At 37.3% G+C, this 15847-nt stretch overlaps 1 protein-coding gene and 1 long non-coding RNA gene across 2 annotated transcripts in view; one reads left to right on the forward strand and one right to left on the reverse strand.

Annotated features, from left to right (window-relative positions):
• Window positions 1-1977: 1977 nt before the first annotated feature.
• On the reverse strand, window positions 1978-3498 carry LOC129940036 (uncharacterized). Its single transcript, XR_008780603.1, has 2 exons — window positions 2390-3498; window positions 1978-2318 (listed from the first exon to the last, which is right to left on the reverse strand). It is a non-coding gene; the product is annotated as an uncharacterized LOC129940036 (long non-coding RNA).
• Window positions 3499-5573: 2075 nt separating this feature from the next.
• LOC129952525 (28S ribosomal protein S9, mitochondrial) overlaps window positions 5574-15847 on the forward strand; it is a 73118-nt gene continuing 62844 nt past the window's right edge. The window contains exons 1-6 of the mRNA XM_056065141.1: window positions 5574-5762; window positions 5916-6125; window positions 6189-6362; window positions 6428-6513; window positions 12262-12506; window positions 12573-12688. Of these exons, the coding sequence (XP_055921116.1) occupies window positions 5667-5762; window positions 5916-6125; window positions 6189-6362; window positions 6428-6513; window positions 12262-12506; window positions 12573-12688 (927 nt within the window). The 5' untranslated portion in view covers window positions 5574-5666. The remainder of the gene's footprint in view (window positions 5763-5915; window positions 6126-6188; window positions 6363-6427; window positions 6514-12261; window positions 12507-12572; window positions 12689-15847) is intronic.

Raw genomic sequence — 15847 nt, forward strand, 5'->3', positions numbered from 1 at the left:
TTATATTAATATAAAAGATAATTTAAATCTTGTTTCCCTTATGGTTATTCCAGATGAAGTAACTCCTATACCTTTACTTATTGGTCGTGATCTCCTTGAAATCTTTAATATAAAACTTAACATGAACTGTAATAAAGTTAATATAACTTCTGAGCAGTGTCAAAATGAAATTTGTTCGAATAAAGTTTTTCTTTCTAACCAATTGTATATGTGCACTTATTCTGATGAAAAAACCGAACCTTCAGAGTGTAGTCATTATAAGAACAACATAAATGATGTTTTTGGGAGCAGCGTATTAGCCGGTGAATTAAAGATACAACCTAAAGAACTTAGTGATTGCTTCAAAGACAAGTTGAATACATTTGATCATGATCGGATTAAGCTTAAAGACGATCTTGATGTGAAGAGAGAATACAATAATGTTGAGGTAGATAGTGATTTATTTGGCTGCCATGCTTTTGAGATTATATGGGATAGAAAAGATTATATAGATATTGATTCAAATCTTAGTTTAGACATTTCAAAAACTATTAAAAATATAGTATCTCAAAATTATTTGAATTTTGATAAAACTATGGTTTCACCAAAGGATTTTGAGATGCACATTAGACTTACATCTGATATTCCTGTTTGTTTTGCTCCGCGAAGGCTATCAGTCTCAGAAAAAGGTACTGTGAGTGAAATAATAAAAGACCTATTGGAAAAACGAATTATTCAGCCAAGTAGTTCTCCGTATGCTGCACCAATAGTTTTAGTTAAGAAAAAATCTGGTGAAACCAGAATGTGTATAGACTATCGAGCATTGAACAAACGTACAGTAAGAGATCCTCATCCAATACCATTGATAGACGATTGCATTGAATACCTGGAGGGGAAGAAGGTTATGACCTTATTAGACCTTAAGAGTGGGTTTTACCAGGTAAAGGTAGCAGCAGATTCAACACAATTAACATCTTTCGTAACCCCGAACGGTCAATGGGAATTTCTTAAAATGCCTTTCGGCCTTAAGAATGCGCCCAGTGTTTTTCAGAGATTCATAATTCAAATTTTTCGTGAATTTATAGACAGAGGAGATATAGTTGTCTACCTAGATGATATATTAATTGCTAGTAAAACTATTACTGAACATTTTGAGATACTTACTAAAATTTTATGTTGTGTAGCGAAGAATGGGTTGGAGCTCAACTTGTCAAAATGTCGCTTTGCATATTCGAAACTTGATTACTTAGGGTTTAAAGTAACGGAACATGGCATCCAACCTAGTGATTCCCATATTCGAGCGATTGCTCAATATCCTGTGCCTAAAGACAGAAAGAAATTGCATTCATTTTTAGGACTTTGTTCATACTTTCGCAGGTTTGTCGAATCCTTTTCAAGAATAGCAAGACCTCTTTATAATTTATTAAAAGCTGAAACTCCTTTTAGATTTACTTCCGAATGCGAAGATGTTTTTCAGACTTTAAAGGAACGGTTAACATCTCCACCTGTATTGGCAATCTATAGTCCAAGGAAAGAAACAGAACTGCATTGCGATGCAAGTTCATTAGGGTATGGTGCAGTTCTACTCCAACGACAAGAAGATGATAAATTACATCCGGTAGCATTCTTCTCTAAAAGCACCACTGATCAAGAGGCCAAATACCATAGTTTTGAATTGGAAACTTTAGCCATAATTTCAGCTTTACGTCGGTTCCGTGTTTATTTGCAAGGTATTCCTTTTACAATCGTAACTGATTGCAGTTCTTTAACAATGACACTGAACAAAAAGAATGTTAATCATAGAATTGCTCGATGGGCCTTAGAGCTGGAGGATTATGATTATAAGGTCAAACATCGTAGTGGTGCCAATATGAATCATGTTGATGCCTTAAGCAGATGTAATGTTATATCCGTTATTGACTCTGAGGATGTTGATTTCCAACTCAGAGCAGCCCAAAATCGAGATGTAAAGATTTTGGAAATGAAAAACAAACTATATTTAAAAGATAATAATTCGTTTTTAGTTCAGGATGGTATTGTCTTCAAAAAAAATAAAAATGGTAAACTTCGATTCTATGTCCCATCTGAAATGGAAACTAATGTTATAAGAATGATCCATGAGAAAATTGGGCATTTAGGTGTAACAAAAAGCTCTGATCAAATTGGCCGTCACTATTGGTTTCCGAATGTTCAGGAAAAAGTTGAAAAATACATTAAAAATTGTATCCGTTGCATAATGCACTCAGCACCAGTTCGATCTAATATACGCAATTTGTTCAATATTCCTAAGGAGCCCATTCCATTCCATACAATACACTTGGATCATCTTGGTCCTCTCCCTTCAATAAAGTCAAAGAGAAAACATATATTAGTGGTAATAGATGCATTTACAAAGTTCACTAAATTATACCCAGTTGTATCTACAAGCTCAAAAGAAGTATGTGCAGCACTAAGAAAATATTTTGAGTATTACAGTAGGCCATCAAGAGTAATTACTGATAGGGGAACCTGCTTTACATCACTAGAGTTTAGTTCATTTGTTATAGACCAGAATATAGATCATGTTAAGGTGGCAGTTCATTCGCCACAGGCCAATGGTCAAGTAGAGCGAGTCAATAGGGTATTAACTGGCATGCTTGCTAAGCTTTCGGAACCAATCGAGCACTCAGATTGGGTTGTTACTTTAACACAAATAGAATTCGGACTAAATAACACTATACATCGCGCTATTCAAAATACACCAAGTCAATTGTTATTTGGTATTAACCAAAGGGGAGTAGTAATCGACAAATTAACAGAATTTCTTGATGATAAACAATTAAGTCAACTGGAAAGAAATCTTGAATTGTCAAGAGAAAAGGCTTCAGAAGCAATCACTAAGATTCAGGAATATAATATTAAATATTTTAATGAGCATAATAACCCGGCACGTATATACGATGAGGGTGATTATGTAGTAATAAAAAATGTAGATACAACAACCGGTGTAAATAAGAAATTGGTTCCAAAGTTCAGAGGCCCATACGTTGTTTACAAAATTCTACCTAATGATAGATACGTAATACGCGATATCGAAGGTTGTCAAATCACACAGCTGCCATATGATGGCATTGTCGAGTCTCGAAATATTCGACTTTGGAAGAATCGAGACTCTGAAGGTTCGGTTGATTAAGGGCGACACCTACCATCTCATGATTATAACTTAAGACTTGTTTGTTTAATTTAATCGTGGGCGATCAAATTGTCAGATTGGCCGAGTTGTAGTATAAAATTAAGGCAACTATCATTAATAATGTGTAATTCCCCTTATGTTTAGGTTTCAGAGTTTCGTAGCTAGATGTCGCACGCTGAGCGCGAAACTCTGAAACCTGAGACATAGAAGCGAGACAAAAGGTTGTTTGGCTCGCTCTCATAAAAATTTGTATTCTAACGGCTATTCTATTCAACGGACGCGCCCAAGCCAGTCGAATTAGATTTGTAGTCTTTAAATAAGAGTTATATTTTAATAAAGAAATTATATACCACAATTCCAATGACTTATTTCAATTTACTGAAATGTGAAAATCAGGCCATACACGAAAGATCCAAATATACTCACGACGATCCGAAATCTTGTGTGGAAAATCTGAATAGTCTCGGTTTAGCTTTGTCGATACATTGGAATTTTCAGCTAGTCAAAAATCAAGGAGCCCGAGCCAACAAGCCAAAGCTCGGCCCTGCGGTGTGTTGGGAATCAACGAGTTAAGTAGTTCTGTCTGTCAACACAATCTTGTATCTCACCATCTAACTATCTCAGTCTAAATAACTTAAAGTCTCTTTCCTTTTCTTCTATTTTGTCTACGTCAGTTGTCAACTTTTATTATATTGGGTAACCCTCAGCTATGTTTTTCTGTTTATAAATTTCGTAATTTTAAGATATATTTCTGACTACAAATTTTTTAATTTATTTAAAAAACATCCTTTTTGGTGTTGATTATTATCCAGATGCATAAAGGGTGATTACAATTTAATGGCCGATGATGATTTTGAATAAAACATACATTTATTGTCATTTCTTTTTATTATGATAATATGGGCCAAATGGCCTCCGTGACATTGGCGGCACACCTTCATTCAAATTTTCAATGACGCTGAAAGAAGTCCAACGGTACCAACCTTGGCGGCCAATTGACATCGCCACCACTTGAAATAATACGGCCATTGGGTTTATCGCCCTAAAGAGTCATTGTTGCGTTAGCTGTGTGGCAAGTAGCAACGTCCTGTTCAAACATATGAATCACATCCAGTTTCCAACTTTTACATTATTTTAAATTTGACAAACAATTTAAGAGATTTAGAAAAACAAAATTTCTTTACAACTTTAACATAAATAACATATTTTCTGATTTATGAAATAAAAAGTTTGTTATCATCTCACGATAGCTAACACGATTCACATCGTGCCTGACCAGCTTCATTTTGGAAAAAATACGGCCGGGTGATTGATCATCCACTGTTGCCATTTCTAGCATTCATCCTGGCTAATGATGAAGCTTGAAACGGTCGAAAGGCTTTAGTTCATCAGTCAATTGTTGTTGTATGTATGTATTTACAAATCTTTATTTATAATATTTACCAACGATGAGTGTGAGAGCTGCAATCGTTGGGCACTATGATGCGATGAGGTTGACGGCTCTGCAGCCACACTATGGCAAACAGCAGCAATATGATCTGCAGTACGAGCTCTATGAGAATTTTCGGGTGCTTTCACATCTCCTACAGACCCGGCTTGCTCATATTTTTGCACGATTGTTCCGACGAACTTTTAGAAGATTAAATGGACCAAACAAATCATGAAGTTTACGATATGCATTTTAATTTCAACACAAATTTTCATAATAAGTCTGAATAACTTTAACGTGTTGATGGGCGTATATCTTTCCATGTTTCAAATTGAATTAGTCTGAAATTGGGAAATTTTAAATGAAATGCAGGAAAAAACTTGACGTTTAAGTGTGATTCTTATTCGACATCGCCCCTTAAAATAACCACCTTTATTTGTTTATGCTCGAAGTGAAATTGTGGCTGTGGCTCGTTCGTTTATGCTCAGGATATTTCCATCGAGTCAAAATAGCTCGAAGCCAATTTTCTTGGTCTTCTATGTCCAGCTTTGGAGGGAAGACATTTTTATTGTTGATGGTTTTTGACTCACTGTACACATGTAAATATTTTTGTATGGATTATCCAGAGTACAAACAAAAATGTATGTGTGAAGAGCATGATATCTTGCTCGCCCTGCAATTGGGATTAATATTAATTTATTTTGCATAAATCTTTCAAATAAAACAAAAACAAAAAAAAGACTTCTGACAGTGAAAGTAAAAGTGTGAAATGTGTAAAAGAAATTTAGTTTGCTTTTCTGAAAATACCGAATTCTTTGAAATCCTAGAAATATAAACTTTTTACTTTTAAAGTTGCCTTTTGAGCATCTTTCAGTTGCCTAGTGCATTGCAGTCCTTAGATAATAACAAAGACACTCAGTTGTGTAAGCCCAGCAAAGTGCAGGCTCTCCATTTATCAGTCATAATTTCAAATTGCTGTCAACTAAACTACTGTCAATGTCAAATACTCAAATTCACAATTCAGTCGGTGCCTAGGGGAATAGTAAAAATATAGTAGTATTTCATTTCCCTTTTTCTTAAATTAAAATGGCTCTTCGAAGTTTATCAGTTTTAAACTTGTTAAAATCAAAACATAATGTTTTTCTCAAAAGTATTTGTAATCCCGGACCAATGTCAAATGCAGTGAGTATACCATTCTTTTCGTATTTTTGTGTGCATTAGCACAATTAGTTCTAACCTCAATGATCAACATTTCTCAATACCATTCAATAACAAGAAAAAATACATTTATGGGAACTTGTGCTCCTTAAATTAAATATATTCTTCAATTATTAGTTCCCTTATAGTACAGAAGTCACAGTGCAGGGTACCCCATTGGCTGTAAATACCCAAAAAGTGAGCAAAGCCATGAAAGCATATCTGCAGCGGGCTCAAGAGCATGACCAATTCATGAAAACACAACATATTGAGTATGAAATTGGTAAACGACACTTGGCGAATATGATGGGAGAAGATCCTGAAACATTTACCCAAGAAGATGTCGATGTAAGTGATTATTGAAGCTTATATCTTCTTACTGTGTACTTAATTAATCTTTCTTTATATAAGAATGCCATTGAGTATCTATTTCCATCGGGAATTTATGATAAACTTGCCAGACCTGCTATGAAAAGCCCCGATCAAGTGTTTCCAGCACGAAAGGCAGCGGAATTTGATGAGACTGGTCGTCCATTCCACAGTATGTTCTACACTGGCAGGCCAAACTTTTTTAAATTGCTTTATGTAAGTGATAAAGGGAACCATTGAGAGACTACAATAAATTGTTTTTTTTTTTAAATTTATTTTAGGATATTGTTGAGGAAATCAACAAATTAAACGCTTTGGAAGAAAGAATGATACGTCGTGGAACAATTGCCGATGCAGATCAGAAAGTGTAAGTTTTACAGGTTTCTATTTATCAAAGGAGTTGAAACTTTACAATTGTAATTGGAAAGTAGCTGATTGCTTTATTTCCAGAACTAGATTTGCGTTGTTAGTGTGCCTTACTTTTAAATTTCCTAAAACTAAAAACTTAACTTAAGTAAAAAGCCCTTTTAGACTAGGTGGTATAGAGATCAAATTATCACCTTCATAGGGAACTCCTCAAAGAAATGTTAATTCAAAAAAGAGAATCATCTATGCCAAACGAGCAGACTGGCGTAACTTCTGCCACTACATTGAGTTAACGAATGACGCTGCCAGGCTCAGAAAAACACAAATCGCTCCAGGTTTTCTGGAAAACCGGACAAAACCTTGTCTATCTCTAGCTCTGAAACTCTGAAAACACTTATGATAACTCATTTTCCAGGATGTATAACTAATGCATCACTAGCGATTCACTCCTAATGATCTATACTCTAAATACATAACTGTTCCGATTCTAACGAATATATTCAGTAGATGTTAGCAAGAGTTATTCTGCGTTTTACCTCAGCGCTGGTGTTGTTTTCTGCGTTTACAGCGGAGCCTAAGTAGACGAAGACCTTGACTACCTCAAAGTTACGTCGGCCGATGGTGACGTTTTGAACAAGACATCGGTGTTGTATGTCCTTTCTTGACGACAGCGTGTACTTTGATTTGCCTTAATTTACCATTAAACTCATTTTTGCCGCCTCTGCCTCAATACTCACAAAAGCCCCATTGACATCACGCTGAGTTCTTCCGATTATGTCAATGTCATCAGCATACGCTAGTAATTGGACAGACTTTTGAAAGATAGTGCCTCTAGTATTGACGCGTGAACTCTGCACTATTCTTTCAAGCACGATGTTAAAAAAATCGCATGAAAGCGCATCACCTTGTCTAAAGACACCGAAAGGTTCTGTTAAGTTGTTTCCAACCTTTATGGAGCAGCATGAATTCTCCATGGTCATTCTGCACAAACGGACGAGTTTGGCAGGGATGCCAAAACTAGACATGGCTATATACAGCTCGTTCCTGTAGATGCTGTCATATGCGGCCTTGAAATCGAAAAGATGTTTGGTGTCGATTTGGTGTTCTTGGGTTTTTTCTAGGACCTGCCGTAATGTGAATATTTGATCGACTGTAGACTTTCCTAGTCTAAAACCACACTGATAAGGACTTATCAGGTTGTTAACGATGTGCTTTAGACGTTCACATATTACGGCAGAGAAGATTTTGTAAGCGATGTTAAATAGACTTATTTCTCTATAGTTGGTGCAGTTTTGAGGGTCACCTTTTTTCATGATCGGGCAATTTGTGTTTCCATTCATCGGGCATGCTTTCTTCCGACGATATCTTACAGATAAGTTGGTGCATGCTCCTAAACAACTTATCTCCAGCTGCTTTAAAGAGCTCGGCATTCAAATCATCTGCTCCAACAGCTTCGTTAGACTTGAGCTTAGATATGGCAATCTTTACTTCGTCTTAGTCGGGAAGACGGGATTGTTGGCTTTCGTCTATGTTGAATGGATCATCCTGCCTGAAAGCGGAATTCGGTTGGCTGCAGCTCTGCAGTCTGCAGAAATGGTCCTTCCACATACACAGCATTGACTGCGGTTCCACTATGATGTTTCCACTTTCGTCTTTGCAGCCTTCGGTTCTAGATTTTTGTACCTGTGAATTTCGTTTCAACCTGTTCATAAAACTTTCGAACTTCATTCCTGCTTTTAAAACTCTCAACATCTTCGACCGCACGCTTTTTATGCCCTCTCTTTTTCCTTCTGAGAAGCCGGTACTCCTCTCGCCTCTTCTCCTCATAGAGCTCATGAGCAGCTCTCGTCCGTTTATGCAGCGCCGCTTTGCGTGCCTGTTGTTTGGCTGCATTTGCCTGCCGACATTCCTCATCAAACCAGGGGTTCCTTGTTGGTGGTTGCTTCCAAAACGAGAAAGGGGATATGATAATTTATGTAATCTTCCCCTAGAATTTTCAATAAAGCTTCCAAATTAATGGGTAGAACCCGTGGCATGATGGTTAGTGCGTTGGACTGTCATGCCAGAGGTCTTGGGTTCGATCCCTGCCTATGCCATGCACTGCCTCTTGCAAGGAATTGACAAATTCTCCAAGAGTAACTCTTGTCATGAAAAAGTGCTTTCTCAAATTAGCCGTTCGGATTCGGTATATAAACTGTAGGTCCCCCCATTCCTGACAACATTACTCGCACACAGGAATGGTTGAGAGTTGTAAGCCATTAGGCCCTAGTTCTCAACGGACTGTCGCGCCACCAAATTTGTTTATATTCCAAATTAATGTGTCTTTCAAACAGAGGTAGCTGCTAAAAATCTTCCACATAAACAGAAAAAATGACATTATTAGGAAATTTCTTTTTCGACGACTTTTGCAACGTCTCGTTCTTGCCACCTAAACACATTATAAGACTTTTTTCCAGAAACCAAGATGGTTCGAGAGGCGTCCTCAACCTCAATCCTATAAATACTGAGGGCTTGAAATCTGAGGCTGAAGTAGGAGCAGGTTTCTTCTCTGAGGCACTCAATCTTGCCAACTCATTCAGACTTCCCGATCAGGCTGATGTCACCTTAGACGTTGATAGTCAAGCAGTATTAAAGTTGATTTCCCCAATAGCTTACGGCTCTAAGATCACAGCACTTCTGGCTGCGTTTAACCTTGTAACGAGAGAACAGACGAGCTCTCGACACTGAATCAACCAAATTAAAACTAATCATTGCTAACAAGATACATCAAGAAACCAATTAATGATGGGTATGCCTTGAAAGATGTGCCACCTAAAAATTATGGCGCAAAATGGAGAAAAAACAAAATCCCGTTTTATTATGCATCTAGACAAAAAATATTTACGACTGTTTGTAAGCATAATAACAGGTCACAACCTGTTGGGTTACCATAAGAAAATGGAGAATACAGTTATAATGAAGAAGACGAAGCCTATCTCTAATACCCCTGCCCAGGACAATGCTACACTAGAAACAAAATTATAGGCAAAACTGCTTCAATAATCTTGAAGAATTCAAAGGCCTATTAGGCCTCAAAATGACTGAAACAAGATAATCCAAAAAAATCATTCAATACTTTAGGATATCTCAATGGGTCTACATTGATCTAAATGTGAGGATTATGTTATTAATCGCAATCCTCGTCTGAAAATTATAATAAAACAAAAAACACCAAATCAAGAGTTGGCTAAATATTTAGGCCTCATTTTAGACAAAAAACTAAATTGGAAGGCAAATATTGAAGAAAGAGTAAAAAAGGCTACTGTAGCGCTCTTTACTTGTAAAAAGGCCATAGGATCAAAATGGGGCTTCTCCCCAAAAATAACCCACTGGCTATACACTTCGGTAATCAGGCCGATACTCATTTATAGAGCCGTCGTATGGTGGACCGCACTGGACAAGATGGTAAATCTAAATAAGCTCATCAAAGTCCAGCGGTCAGCAGGTATGTGCATCACAGGAGCACTTCGCTCAACACCAACCACAGCACTGGAAGTGCTTTTAAACCTAACACCACTTGATATCTTCTCCAAAAAGGTGGCCGCCAACTCATGTGTAAGGCTTAGAGCCACCTCTGAATGGACCAGTAACAATACTGGACATACTACTATTCTAGACAGTTTCAGATCTATCCCGGACCGCTTAGACTATACCACCCCAAAAATGGTATTCGGTAAAAGCATCCATGTGTCCATCACTTCAAGATCCTCCTGGGAAGAAGAGAGACTACTGGAAGACGATGCGGTATACTTCTATACAGACGGTTCAAATACCGATCGCGTAGTTGGAAGTGGTATCTTTTCGGAACAACTGAATCTCAGTCTATCCTATAGACTTCCCAATCAATGTAGTGTATTCCAGCCAGAAGTAATGACGATTAAAGAAGCACTATCCTAGCTCAAAGAAAACGTTATATCATGTAAGGATATACGAATTTTCTCAGACAGCCAAGCCGCTCTTAAATCTCTCGCGTCTGTCTCCACAAACTCTCAAACAGTCCACGAATGTCGATCATTTCTGAATAAGGTGACGAGGAACAGTTTAACATTCACCTCATTTGGGTGCCGGGCCACAGAGACATTCCGAGAAATTGCTAATGTTAGACAAAAACATAACATAGGAACACCACTTGCTATGCAAATATCTTCTCAAGCAATATGCTCTAGAATCAACAAATGCTAGATGGTCACAGAGTAGCACCTGCCTAGCAACCAAGCAAATATGGCCAAGTATAGACTTAAAACGGTCAAAAGGCTTGATATCACTGAGCAGACAAAGTATAAGCTCTACAATTGGACTAATAACAGGACACGGCCTCATAGGAAGACGTGCTCTGAGGCAAATGACTTCTGTTGAAGCTGCATGAACGAGGAGGAAGAGGAAACAGTCCAACACCTTCTATGTACATGTCCAGCACTTTCCATTAGAAGAAATTACTTTCTCGGTAATCCATTCTTCGATAACACCAACTGGCAACGATTGACACAAAACGTCTCTCTAACTTTATTAAAAGTACGAAATGGTTTGTTTAAGTTCATTAATCTCCCATGAGTAACCTCATTAGTGGTATCACAATGGACCCTTGAGGTCTACGTGCGTCAATGACATCTGGACAGCCACTCCAACCTAACCTCACCTAAGAGTTGGATAGCTTGCTGAATTGCATAACTATAGGCAAATTTCAATCTTGCCCGCTATTGAAAAATGCCTTGTAGAAATTGTGCTAAGACGACTAAACAAATTTATCGAAAACCACTTTTTGCTGCAATCCAATCGAATTGAAAATCCGTAATGCAATTAACATGAGTCTCAATAAAAAAAAACGAAAGTCACGAAAAACTGTTAGAGTCCTAGACAGAATTGGTGTTAGGGGAACTCTTTTCGAATGGATGGAGAGCTATCTCATAAGAAGAACATTTATAGTCAAAGTTGGAAGCGGTACACTTTTACTGGTTTTTAAAAACAGCATTTGCACATGCAGACGATGTAGCTATTGTAATTAGACACGTGTCTTGAGACTGCGATTTCTACTATATAACATTCGTGCACCAAACAAACAAATAGATTCAATTAACGTTTTCTTTCAAAACCCTGAACGCCCAGCTTCATGAAAAAGTGGTGCTGTTGAAATACTTAAGGTGGTGCTACAGTCTTGTGTATACCAGGGCCTCACCCAACAAACTTCTCCAGATGTCTCTAGTTTCGCTCTCCAATTTGGGTGGGTCACTTACCACTCTTGTGCGCACCACCTGATCCGCGGTCTTCCTCTACTGCGCTATCCTGTGTCTCGGATCACGCGAAGAAGTTTTCTCTCGAGTTACTTTCAGTTTTGTCATAGTCCATGCTTCTTTTAGCAGTAGTTCTAGTATTTACGTGGAGTTCTGCACTATTCTTTAAACTGGCCTTGAAATCGATGAAGATATGATGGTGTCGATTTGATTTTCTTGTCATGCGAATATTTGATCGACTGTGGACTTCTCTGGTCTAAAACCACTCTGATAAGGACGTATCAGGTTGTTGACGATGGGCTTTAGACGCTAAAATATTACGACAGCGAAGATTTTGTTTAGCTATGTTGATTAGAATGATTCGTTTATAGTTGGTGCAGATTAGAGATTCTCCTTTTTTAAAATATTAACTATCCTAATTTTGCTTGTATTTCTTTATAAAATAGGATATTATTATATTCCTTTATTTGTGTCTTTTCTAGCGATCTAACGGGTTATCAGTGGCTTCCCAAGGACCAGTTGGAAAAACAACTAGTCGAAATGATTGCTGACATAGAATATAATAACTTTGTAAATGCAATGGATCGCTTTGTTGCTCATCCCTATTCGTATAAACGGAAAGATTTTATTTATAAATTTACTAAACCTTTGCTTGATCAGAGCAAACAGCCAGAAACCCCAAAACCAAAAATCGATGAGCAAGGGCGACAATTTATCACAACTTATGGTATGCTATTGCATTAAAAAGATAGTTTAATTATAGAATAGAAAATAAAACAAGTATTATTTAAAGAATGTTTACGGAAAAAAGCTCGTGCAGATGTTACAATTCGACTTCCTGGAACTGGGCAAATAAAGATCAATGGTGAAGATATAACATACTTTGAACATGAGCAATGTAGAGAACAGGTGAGTTTTTAAAACTATATTTCATTTTATTAAAAATATATAGGTTTATCGAAAAATTAAAACTCGATTGAGTTCTTACTTTTTTCATTTAAGTTTCCAAGCGTTAGAACTCTGATTTAGATTTCAATTTAAGATAGAACTTCGAGAGATTAATAGCTGCTAAACAGATTATTTAGTACTTATTAGTACCTTATAAAGGGTGATTTTTTAGCTATTATCTTTTTGGCAATACTGTTGTAACCAACTGACGCCGTTTCGTGCCTTGTTTCACTGTCAAACATCTTCAATTTGGTCTATAATTTAACCATGAATCGTCTTACAAACGAACAACGCTTGCAAATTATTGAATTTTAATATCAAAATGCGTGCACTGTTAAGAAAGTTCATCGCCCGCTTCTTTCGTTTTATGGTGAGTTTAATCATCTCTTAATCGAATCTTAATTGGTTACTAAATAAGCAGAATTGTCGATTTTGAAGTGAATATCAGCCAGAAGCATTGCAAGAGTTACCAATTCATCCAGAAAAAGTCACAGTTTAGTGCGGTTTATCGTGCCGCCTAGATCGTGCGATTTAATGCCCTTAGACTATTTTTGTGGGGCTATGTTAAAGCTCATGTCTATACGGACAAGCCCGCTTCAATTGACCAATTAAAAGACAACATTGAAGCATTTATTCGCGAGATACCGGCCGAAATGGACTATTTAAGGCGCAGTCAAGGTCAAAATTTCCAAGAAATAAACGGTGATTTTTAAGAGCTTGAGAACTTTAAAAAAAAAAAAACGCATAAAATTTGCAAAATCTCATCGATTCTTTATTTGAAACGTTAGATTGGTCCATGACATTTACTTTTTGAAGATAATTTCATTTAAATGTTGACCGCGGCTGCGTCTTAGGTGGTCCATTCGGAAAGTCCAATTTTGGGTAACTTTTTCGAGCATTTCGGCCGGAATAGCCCGAATTTCTTCGGAAATGTTGTCTTCCAAAGCTGGAATAGTTGCTGGCTTATTTGTGTAGACTTTAGACTTGACGTAGCCCCACAAAAAATAGTCTAAAGGCGTCAAATCGCATGATCTTGGTGGCCAACTTACCGGTCCATTCCTTGAGATGAATTGTTCTCCGAAGTTTTCCCTCAAAATGGCCATAGAATCGCGAGCTGTGTGGCATGTAGCGCCATCTTGTTGAAACCACATGTCAACCAAGTTCAGTTCTTCCATTTTTGGCAACAAAAAGTTTGTTAGCATTGAACGATAGCGATCGCCATTCACCGTAACGTTGCGTCCAACAGCATCTTAGAAAAAATACGGTCCAATGATTCCACCAGCGTACAAACCACACCAAACAGTGCATTTTTCGGAATGCATGGGCAGTTCTTGAACGGCTTCTGGTTGCTCTTCACTCCAAATGCGTCAATTTTGCTTATTTACGTAGCCATTCAACCAGAAATGAGCCTCATCGCTGAACAAAATTTGTCGATAAAAAAGCGGATTTTCTGCCAACTTTTCTAGGGCCCATTCACTGAAAATTCGACGTTGTGGCAGATCGTTCGGCTTCAGTTCTTGCACGAGCTGTATTTTATACGGTTTTACACCAAGATCTTTGCGTAAAATCTTCCATGTGGTCGAATAACACAAACCCAATTGCTGCGAACGGCGACGAATCGACATTTCACGGTCTTCAGCAACACTCTCAGAAACAGACGCAATATTCTCTTCTGTACGCACTGTACGCATTCGTGTGGTTGGTTTAATGTCCAATAAAGTAAACTGAGTGCGAAACTTGGTCACAATCGCATTAATTGGTTGCTCACTTGGTCGATTATGTAGACCATAAATCGGACGTAAAGCGCGAAACACATTTCGAACCGAACACGGATTTTGGTAATAAAATTCAATGATTTGCAAGCGTTGCTCGTTAGTAAGTCTATTCATGATGAAATGTCAAAGCATACTGAGCATCTTTCTCTTTGACACCATGTCTGAAATCCCGCGTGATCTGTCAAATACTAATGCATGAAAATCCTAACCTCAAAAAAATCACCCTTTATTTTCAAACATCAAAGATTTCATGCAATATTCTGAATTTTATGTGTTTTTGTTTGAAAAATATTCTATAGCTATTTAAAAGTCACCCTTTATAACCTTATATTTACTGGACAATCTGGTTTAAAGTCTAAACACAGTTGCTATGGTTAATGTATTGGAAGATAAAAGACAGAATTACTCCAATTCAACTCCGCCTCAACTTGAGTGCGTTAGTGATCTTATGAGACCAATATTTTTTCGCACTCGTACTGTGGCAACAGTCTTAAGAAAACTTAACACACATATGACGACAACGTTGTGTTCGTCAACGCTGACAAAACCTCTGCGTGAGATTTCCTATCGGTCCTACTTCTCAGATCTCGTTTCGAGCTGATGGAAAACAATATTTTTCCAGTCCATCCCCAAAAAAGGCAAATTTTTCTTACCCTCTAATTGCCGACTTATTACGATTTCTTTCTAAACCTTCTTCTTGACAATACGGCTTTCGCAGCAACAGCATAGGTAATGATCTCATGGTTCATCTCACCGAACAGTGGAGTAAATTTTTACATCGTTTTGGAGAAAGTAAAATTGTTGCACTTCATATTTCAAAAGCCTTTGATAGGATTTGACATCAGGCTCTCTTATCGAAAATGCCTGTTTTCGGTTTTCTTAATGCCTTTTTTCATAGGCTTAGTAATTTCCTTTTGAACGTTTACTACAAGTAGTATTGAATGGGTTCAAGCATTAAAACAAAAAAATTAATGCTGCTGTGCCTCAAGGCTTTGTTCTATTTTTAACACTCTTTTTCATTTGTATTAATGAACTCCTGTTTGCTACTTCTAATTGAATACATTGTTTCGCTGACAATAGAACTCTTTCACATTTGTTTTCAGGCTCACATCCCTCTTATTTGGATGTGAAACTACAACGACAAAATGTGATAAGCTCATTAAATTTCGACATAAACATCATTGTACATTGTACAATGGGGAATAACAAACGAAAGGTTTTAATGCTTCGAAAACCCAATGCTGTCTTGTATCGTTAAAGTGAGGTATACTCCCCATAGATGACACTTGCATTAATGAGACTGAACATCTCGATATTCTCGGTATGTGTGTAACCAACCACCCCT

Source organism: Eupeodes corollae, chromosome 1 (genome assembly GCF_945859685.1).
Source record: "Eupeodes corollae chromosome 1, idEupCoro1.1, whole genome shotgun sequence".
Classification (NCBI taxonomy): Eukaryota; Metazoa; Arthropoda; class Insecta; order Diptera; family Syrphidae; genus Eupeodes; species Eupeodes corollae.